Here is a 10,266-nt window from a genome sequence, read left to right as displayed (position 1 = left end):
CCTTAGCGCGATGAATTCAGTCCAGCGTTTTTTTTTTAATTATGTATGCATTTCTTAAGGCTTCCGAAATGGTTTTCCAATGGCTGTCAAACACACACTAAATGAGAATAATAGCCTTTCTAGATTGTTTGTAGTCGACAGTAGGAGCAGTGTTCAATTTAAAGTTATTGCGCTGGGAATTCAAAAGGTCACTAACTTATCAAACCTAACCTCGTACATACTTAAACATATGTATACTTTGGTTTCGTAGTGTATTTTGCTAGCTTGTGCTTTGCTTTGAATAGTGAATAGTCAATGAATAAATTGTATGCATGGACCACGCAGCAATTTCCGATACATGAGATAGGGTAAAAAAATCACTCGAAGTGTATTGCATCATCAATTTCCCCAAAGTAATTTATAAATATATATTGTACACCCTACTATTTTTCTGTACCCTTGCTATGCAAACCAATATAGTACATACGTACATACAAACAAACATTTTTTTCATATTTATGGTGTTTTCTATTTTCTGCAATTTGCAATGCTTTCCGGTGTGCCGTTATGGACGCAACATGGCTCATTGGTCATTGGTCATGCGCTGGTCGATGCCGCACGAACGCCATACCACGAAATGTCCTGCAACCACCACGAATCGCCATTCTAATACCGCGAACACGCTTGCACTGCATTCTCCGGGGAACGACTCTACATACAGTATATGTGTGACGGTGGTAGTGCTCAACATACATTTCCGCTCGCCACAGACACACACAATGGCGCCCTGGGTGCGAACGGTGTTCATCAATCAACTGCCTCGCTTTTTGGTCATGCGACGACCGCTGTATCCCATCAGTGAGATGATGTGAGTAAAAAATTCAATGGAAAAGTGTGGGATGCCATTTAATTTTTATAACTAAATAAATTGATTTTAAATAATTAATCCATTTGGCTTTCAGCAAATCATCGCGACGTTTGATGGTTCGCACCTGCAATGGATTTGACTTGGGCGACCAAATACCACCGGTACCACCGCCAGCGGCCTTGTCGAGGTATATATTTACACACAATCGGAAATTTGCTTGACAAGTTATCCATTTAAAAAATTTTTGCTTTCCCACCCCTACAGAATGCATCACAGCCCTAAAACGACGTCGCGCAGTACCTCGCCACATCTGCAACATCGCGCGCAGAGTCTCAATCTGCTGGATGACTCAACGATCGGTGGTTTAGGGCTCTCTACCACCGGCACCGCTTCGGCGACTGGTCAGTTCTCTACACTCTACCCCTCCAATATTTCAACTGTGAATCAACAGACATCGACCACGTCATCGCTCGTGGACGCACAACATCATAGCCAATACCAACAGACTGGCGATTCACTGCTCGATCACCCGCTAACGCCAACCAAGTTCCGCCAACAAAAGACTTCCACGTCAGTACAGACGAATGGCTTCGACGGACCATCCACCTCGCAGTTCGGACGCCTCTACCAGCAACACCAACAACAACTGCCCAGCGGCGCCATCTCAGCGTCCACTTCAACGCTACATCACGTCCACACGCATTCGGTGGGCGTGGGTGTAGGCATTGGCTTTGGTGCGACCAGCACCTCCACGCATCATCTGTATCGCCAACAGTCAGCCTCATCTGCACAATTCTCGCCCGTCCCGGCACCACTACATCCCCACCAGCAACATCAGTCGACCACGACGTGTGATCTGCTGGGTAATAGCAATGCGAATGTGATAAAGTCAACGACCACCGTGAACTCGGTGGCGACCGCTTCAACGCTGGCGGACTCCTGCTGTAGTGGCATACAGATACATCAAGGTATGGGTGCTGGTGCCGCGTGTCAATCGTCTGAACAGCCGCATCCACATGGTGTGACTGGTGTTGGTGGACATGGTGCGGTTGGCGGCGCCCTGCCGTGTGAAATACTGCCAGCGTGTCAGCGAGAAGAGGGCACGCATTGTTGTCTGAGCGGCGGTAGTGGGGGCTGTTCGGAAGGCAACGAATTGCGGCATCGGTGGCATGGCTGTCCCGAGCTGCTCAAAGCCATGGATGGTGTAAACTATATAGCGGAGCAGACGCGCAAAGAGGAGGAGAGCACAAGGGTGAGTACAACAGAAAAATCTAAGTGCTAAATAAAATCGAGAGAATATAGCGAAAAATTCGAACCATCACTTTGTGATTTAGTTGACCAAAAACAGCACATTCCGGCCAATAAACCTTAAAAGGCCATTAATAAAATTGCGGCAATAATAGTGGGACCAGTCGTAAATTAAAATGTTTGTATGTTTGTGGTTCGTGCGCCATTGGTGCAGTTAAAGACATTAAATTTATTGAGCAAAGCCGGCATTGAAGAAAGGCAACCTCGCAGTGGGTAATACGAAAATGCGTACACTGGAGAGCACTGTAGGCGAACAGCTCAAAGGTCGTAAACGTTTCACAGATTACGTCAATCGTAAAATATTTTGGCTGTTTAGCAGTTAGTGCAGAATTTTGCATTTATATCTTCAATAATTCAATGCAATTTTATGGAATTTTTACCTCTTGAATGGGTATTTTCTACTGCAACCAGAATCTGCTTTTATTAGTTTGGGATGAAAAGGAGGAAAATACGTCGTTTAGTGATTTGCCAATTTTTTTAATTTTTTTTTTTAATAAATATTTTAAGCAAACGAAATTATGTCCAGTTAGTGTCTTCAAAGTTTGGCCATTTTTTGCAAGGTTTTGACTATGAATATGCCTTATAGGTTTTATACGATTTATGTATGCGTATATCGATAGTATAGCTGATAGCAAATCGATAAATTATTGAACCCACACAATGATAGTAAAATTTAAAACTTATGATAGCTTGTAAACCGATAGCGGTATTGAGACATTTATCGATAAATAAATCGATATTTGTGCGTATGTATGTTCATTCATACATGTTTAAAATGACATACATCAATGACGATTTCTATTACAAAAACCAATAAGAGTGGGATCATGACAAATCAACGGCCGTAACTGCTATGCTTTTTTCAAAAAAAATTCATTTTTTATCGACATATTATCGGTAAAAAATAACTTAAAATTTTACTTAAATTTTTACGTTATTTGTTGTTTTTTTTTTTATTTATGGCCTTAACTATAGCAATTATATTTCAACAATTTGATTGCGCTTGAGTCCGTTATTAATTAAAATTTGTGTGGAAAAACAATAATTTGCATTTTGGTAGAAATTATAGCTGCTATTTCTGAGATCACCACATCTCTTCATCAGACTTCTTCAACCGCCGTCAATGGGATATGCACCGGCGACCTCGGATTACAAAGCCAATAGTCAATCGACTGGGCCTTTTTTCGATCAAAAATAAAAGTTGACTCTTGCACTCTAATTTTTCGTGACAAAGGTTCTGATAGTTGCTTTTACTTAATTGGAGCCTTCTAAATTCAATGGCGTCCCCAGTTTTTCCCGATTGTCACCACTTTTGAAGATAGCGGTACTTGAAACTTTGCTTAAATTTGAACTAATTTATAAAAAAAAACCTCCCTCAGTTTTGAAGGTATTTTAATAAAATTTTGCACACGCTTGTATTTTAACATTTCCTTCACTATCTCATCAAAATCATCGAAATCGGTTCACTCTAAAATCTAGCTCCCATACAACTGATTGATCAGAGACGTTGTTTTGCGTTATAACTCCTCCAATTAAGCAGGTAAAAATTTAGTATAGGTTCAATTTAACATATAGCACGCATACAATTTATTATTCAGATATGAAGTTAGAGTTATAGCGCAAAAACACATATCTGAGTAATCAGTTGTATTGGAGCTATATGTTAAAGTGAACCCATTTCGATAATTTTAAGGAATAATTAAGTTAATATTAAAAAACCGTTTTGAGCAAAATTTTAGTAAAATAACTTCAAAACTGAGGGAGTTATTTATAAAATAGTTAAAATTTAATCAAATTTTCAAATACCGTTTTCTCAAAAACCGGAGCCAATCTGGTAAAACGGGGGATGCCATTGAATTTAGAACGTCCCAATTAAGTGAGTTCAACTTTCAAAATCTCTGCTTAAAATTTACAACTTGAACAACGTAATTTGAACCCAGCTTATTCTTTTGTTTTCTATTTCATGTTTATTCCTCGCCTAACTTTTGAAGCACTTGATGAAAATGAATTACACTTATATTAATCGATTTATTAAGAGAATACGAATAAAATCATATATATATAAAACATAGGTGTGCTCACAAATTTGAAAATTACAATTTTTTTTGGAGAGTGTACCTATTTTTTAGATTTGCCCATATACATGCTTCCCTATTAGTTTGTTTGGTTTAATGTAAATTCACGACATCCGTCAACTTTCAGTCATTTCATTTCTGCCTTGCGTTACGTATACGACGCGTTGTACACAGAAGGTGAAACCTTCAAAATCCCACATTATTAGCTTAGTGGTACACACTACATACTACCTACACTTCGCCGCTGTAAATAATTTACATTCTCAACAATACTCAATGGCTTGCTGCTACATACTCGTACTTATTAGCATTTTATGTATGTATGTATGTTTTGTTGGGGCTTTATATATATCATTTACATATTTGTTTGTTCATGTGCCTCGAAAACATATTCCAACTGCGGATTACGCCTTATCATAGCTAAGAGCAGTGGCGCTTGTAATACTGAGCGCACTGTAAAGCTACTTTATGACTTGTAAATGTTAAGCTCAAAAGAAAAACATGCTTAAGACGACTTTATGCGCACTTTGCCAGCGTGGCATTAGTAGCAGCATAAAAGCTATGCAGCTGAATAAGCTCTGCCATGAGGATGACAAAATGGCGAGGGCGTGGCTTTGTTTGGAAAAAGCGCATTTGCGGTCAAGGTTAAGAAAGAATGTACATAACTGCAGTTGGTTACGGTTCGAAAAATTAATGACAGATATTTTTACTTTCGTGCTTATAGCAGTGCTATTGCTTCGCCATTTGAACTCTTCCATTTAAATTTGTTTTAAAATATTTTGCATTGCATTAGCAAGTGTCCGGTGCTATGATACTATATTCCTGTGAAACTTTGCACCACCCTGCATCTAATCGTCATTCATCATTGTCACAAAAATGAAGGTCCCAACACCATCAATGTCACCGAAGCGCATTGACAACTGCAAAACCAATACAATCATCATTAAAATCAGTAGCAGCAGCAGCAGCAGTAACACCCACACTCACACTCATGCATAAATACTTGCCCAGTCGCCAAACATAACAATAGTTCTCTGCTATCACTCTTCACTGCAGTGTCGCAACATGACGACTACCATCATCGTTATCATCTTATGCTTGCTTAAACTACAACAACAACAACAATAGCATACCATCAGTCAGTCTATTTATTGCAGCAGTTGGTGCATTGGAAAAAAAACACAACTATACATAGCTCATTGGTTGCATGCACGCTCGTGTTCACTCGAGCTCATCGTTCCCTTGCTGACCTCGCCTCGGCCGTAGTACGCTGTCAATTTCACTCGAATGCAATATTTCAGTCATCCATCTTCAATAATTCCGAAAACCATTTTAATAAACAAAAATACAACAACAACTGCAACACACAATAAAGAAGCATGGATGCATATATATGTACGTATGTATGTAAGTTTGTACGAGTACTCTATACAGTGCAATGAGTGGTAGCTATGCTTCGGCGTCTTAAATAGGAATAGTGGATGGATTGGAAGTTATTTGTATGGCATAATGAATGAATGAGCGAATGAATGCATCGCATAGCTGGATAAATTGAGGAATGGCTGGCTATAAAGTGCTTTTCGAGCAATGCTGCCAAACATTTGGCGCTGTCCTTTTTATGACTTAAAGAAAGCGAGTACAACAGCGCAGCGAATAAGAGATAAAATACTTGAGTATCGGGCAGGATTGGAAAAAAATAAACAAATAAAAAAATGCAAGAACAATTTCTTTATCTAGGTCGAGATGGACGGCATCTTACAGAATCTGGAAATGTGAATTTTTTTAGAATTTTTAAAGAAGCAAAAAGCTAAAAAAAACCTTTATTTGTCAGTTGAGTTTTAAAGTGATTATGTGTGTGTAATTCTATTCTTTAGAACTCATTTTCGATTTTTGCTCTAATATATATATGTATATACACGTTTGTTGTTCGCGCCTCGGCGTCAACTATTCCAAGGCAAAGGGTAACGCAGGTCCTACAATTTGTGTGGCAACACCATGTCGAGAGAAACAAATTGAAGGAAAAACACATTAAGAAATTTCGTCAAAGAAAAACGCTTTTATTTCATTTTTTATGTCAGATATGGTAAAATTGAAGTTTTTAAAATTTCACTGGTGAAAACTATTCAAATTAATTTTTAGAGACACTTTACTTGGTAATACTCCAGACCTTGAATCACATTGATTCAAAGTAATCCACTCTGGTCTCCGAACTAAATTTTTTGTAAAGAAGTTTTATTTCTATACACACTCAAACTTCGAGGCAACTACCTATATATGTAAGTTATGTAGTTACTCGTGGTAATTAAATAGTAATCAACACTTCGCTCCACTGTGCAACATTGAAAAGCTTGAATGGTGTCCGCAAATACTTGAAAAAACCGATGGAAAAAATTGTTGTTGATTTTATTGCTTACCAGTTTTGAGTGCCTTGCTATATGTATGTATCTCTTCTGCGCTTTGTTATTTTCAATGCCAATATAATTGTGAAATATTTTGTCCACTTACCTTCCAGCTGCTATCTATGCCACTGCTGCCACTATCGCTAGTTGTTCTCGCTTCATATTGCATTCAATATTTTCATATTTTTATTTTGCACTTTGCTAATTCTTATAGCTTCACTGCGTTCGAACTCAACTGAATTTATTAGCGGCATTCTGTTATTGACTTCATTCGTAAAAGTCAGAGTCTTAATCATAAATGCGCAAATATTTATTTTGCACTTAATGAAAGTTCAATATTTTGCCAACAGTTGTATGAAATTTTATAGTCGCTGAGGGAGGAGAGAGTGAACCTCATATTAAGCAAATACTACATAAGTACTGTACACAAACCTCTTCTAATTGGAAACTTTTTTTTTTTTTTAGTTTTCATAAGGCTCAAGATTTTGTGGTAAAATATGTAGGGAATTCGGGTAGAAATTTGAAAAAATTTATAGTATATAAAAGTTAATTTTTGTATTTGTTTGCACATCGACTATTAAACACTTTTGTCATTTGAATTCTGCCGAGTTAAGTTGGGCTATCATTTTGAACTGATAAATGTAAAGGCAGTGTCACACGATTGGTACATTTGTACTTTATTTATATTGTGCTATTGGTACAAAATAAAAGAACTGGGAGGAATTTTTTTTTGTAGTCACACGATTGGTACAAAACAGCGAACATCTATTGAAAATTTGAACAAAATATTTTTCGCGATTTAGATAAAGAAAAATATGTTTGCATTACACGAACGGGATAAAATTTGCATCAAATTTAGGACAAATGCCCAATTGTGTGACACTGCATTAAGACAGCTAAAAGTTAAAAATTTTTAATTTCGGTCCTTAGCAGGGGTTAACTGTGTCGTTAGTCATGATCTCCGAAATAGCAGCTATAACTTCTACTGCTTAGACTTTGCTGCTTTTTCCCTTTTTCCTAAAAAAAAATCATGGGGTATAGCGCGATAACATTGTTTAAATAAATAGTTATCATAAAGCCTCAATAATAATAATAAGAAAGAAAATAATTTTTGACATCTTCTCTCAAGAGAAATTTTTAAGCTCTACTGCTCTTATAAAGCAACGAAGGCTTATGGCTTATAATGAGACATCTGAGCATTTGGTCCGAAATCGGTTGTAGCACTATAACCGTTGGCCATCGAAGCCATCATTTTAAACTGGATGACTACTTATCTGGGAGGCTTCGAGGGGCTGCCGATGGGCAATACTAATATTACTTTCAATCCTAAAAAGGCTAACTGAGACTGAAGGCCACTTGTGGGATTGCTTTCTAGTGACTTATCCTGGCATAAAACCTTGACCATATTTGGTCTCCTATCTTGGAGAGAATGAAACGGCGGAACACTTTTTGTATTTCTGTGCCGCTTTTCTAAGGATTAGGTATAAGGCTTTTGACAAAGACGTACAGAGAGAGCTCTTTACCACTCAACGATCTGCTTGAATTTATTCTTAAATCGTGTAGATTAAAAAAAATACAATAGTTCGCGTTCAGTACAGATAAGATATCCAAAAAAGTTTAAAATGTTGTCGATATATATTTTGATAATTGTCAATAACAAGTACAAAGTTGCCGAAAACACTCTGCTGGCTTAAAGTGAAGATGCTTCTTCGTGTTTGGCGCTGTAACCCGAAGCGATTTTGGCCGAGTTCAATAGTGCACACCAGTCATTTCTCTTCTGTGCCAACTGACGCGAATTGGAAATGTGCAATGAAGCCAAGACCTTCTCCACTAAGTATTTCCTTCGCCTGGTGAGGCCTGTCTCGGCCTTTGCTACCAGCAGTGTGTTTCGAGGTGAATATTTTCAAGGCTGTAGCGTCTGCGTCTATTGGAATGACAGCGATTCTTCGATGTTTTAATAGAACTGTTCCTGCAGCTCTTATTTTCTTCTCCAATGTCAGATTAAAGCAATCACACGACAGGAGGTCGCTCTGTCTGAAACCTCGTTTGGTATTAAACGTCTCGGTGAGATGCTTTAAAAAAGTTCAAAGAAATCACAAAAAACTCAAAAAATCCAAAAGAATGTGAACACTTTTTATTGATGTCGAATTGGACTTAGCAGCGTTGCACTCTAAGGGTACTTACACACAGAAAGCGGAGCCGAGCCGAGCGAAAGCGTTCCAAGCTGAGTGGAGCTTTCAACTTGCTGTAGCTATATGGAAGTGTTCATACAGCAAGCTTTTTCAGAAGTATTTTGGAGCTGAAAGCAAAGCAGCTTTTGATTTTGAATTTTCTTTTTAATCTTCAGCTTCTGCAAGATATTAATATATTCAAATAGAAACGAATTTTTCAACTTATCTTTTAAATAAACTTGTGGAAATATTTTTTCGACTATTCATTGACGGTAAGTTTTGTGGTATCTTTGCCGCGAGTCCATGAGAAAAGCCCTGCTTCGCTTCTTCAGTGTGAACACCAGCAGCTTCGCTTTGTTCCGCTTTACTTCGCTCGACGCCGTTCGGCTTACTGTATGAACGCACCGATAAGCGATAAGCGATATTTTAATGCCGTAAATTACAAATTTAAAAATTCATAAAAAGGAAAAAATCTTTTCGAATTGATTTATGCAACAAAATCTACCTTATTTTTTTTTTTTTTTTTTGAGTTGTGCCCTTTTTCAAGATGGTATGCAAAATGTCTCAGCCTCTTGTTTCCCCTCCGCCTTCTTGTACAAATTTGCCAACAATTTTTTGTATGCATGTACGTGTCCTTATAATTTTTAATATTCTCTTTTTCTATCTTTCGCATGCGACAGGTCAAAGAAGATTGGAAATACGTGGCCATGGTATTGGATCGTCTATTCTTATGGTTATTTACAATAGCCGTTGTCGTTGGTACGGCCGGAATAATATTGCAGGCGCCGACGTTATACGATACGCGCGTACCAATCGATATTAAATTGTCGGAAATTGCAACGACAACAGCGAAACCGAGCATTGCCAAACCTGTGTTATAAAAACAAATTGCAAAGAAACAACTACAACAAAAACAAAAGAAAAAATAACACAACAACAAAAGTAACTAATAAGATAAATGAAATATAAAGTAACAAAAACAACAACCAAAAATTGCTTAAGGATACAAAAAAACAAATAGGAATAGAACTAAACGAAAACATAAATATAAAAAAAAAAAAATAATAATAATTGCAAAAAACCATTTATAAAAAGTGAAATGCAGCAAGCCAAGCGATGAACATAAAACCGCAAACAGCAATGAATGGTTATTCCCTGAAGAAGGACTTGCAATTCTGAGTAGGCACTACATTAACGACAACAGCAACAACAAAAACACAAACTAAATATGTAAGTTATTATAATGCATTACTACTAGTTGCTACTTATACAAACAAACTACTAATGTACTAACTAATAAATAATAGAAACACTAATACTACTACTAATACAGCAATAACAAATAACGATACTTGTAATGATAAATACATTGTTTACTAACAATTAAGTGCATACACCACTAAGTAAAGCAGTTAATGAGAACAAATTAACATTGCATGGTTACTTCATGTACAGAGAGCGAGCGA

The 10,266-nt window shown here is 37.3% G+C and overlaps 1 protein-coding gene across 1 annotated transcript; it reads left to right on the top strand.

Annotated features, from left to right (window-relative positions):
- Positions 1-557: 557 nt before the first annotated feature.
- Positions 558-9,695, top strand: LOC108366395 (neuronal acetylcholine receptor subunit alpha-4-like). The gene is made up of 5 exons (XM_017620795.1): positions 558-847; positions 942-1,034; positions 1,112-1,467; positions 1,570-2,099; positions 9,481-9,695. The coding sequence occupies exons 1-5, from the start codon at positions 558-560 to the stop codon at positions 9,679-9,681; spliced, it is 1,470 nt and encodes a 489-aa protein (XP_017476284.1). The 3' UTR covers positions 9,682-9,695.
- The last annotated feature ends 571 nt before the right edge of the window (positions 9,696-10,266 follow it).

This window comes from Rhagoletis zephyria, unplaced genomic scaffold (assembly GCF_001687245.7).
Source record: "Rhagoletis zephyria isolate East Lansing unplaced genomic scaffold, Rhagoletis_zephyria_1.1 Rzeph_scaffold_02256, whole genome shotgun sequence".
Lineage (NCBI taxonomy): Eukaryota > Metazoa > Arthropoda > Insecta > Diptera > Tephritidae > Rhagoletis > Rhagoletis zephyria.
This window is presented reverse-complemented; position numbering and strand designations above follow the sequence as displayed.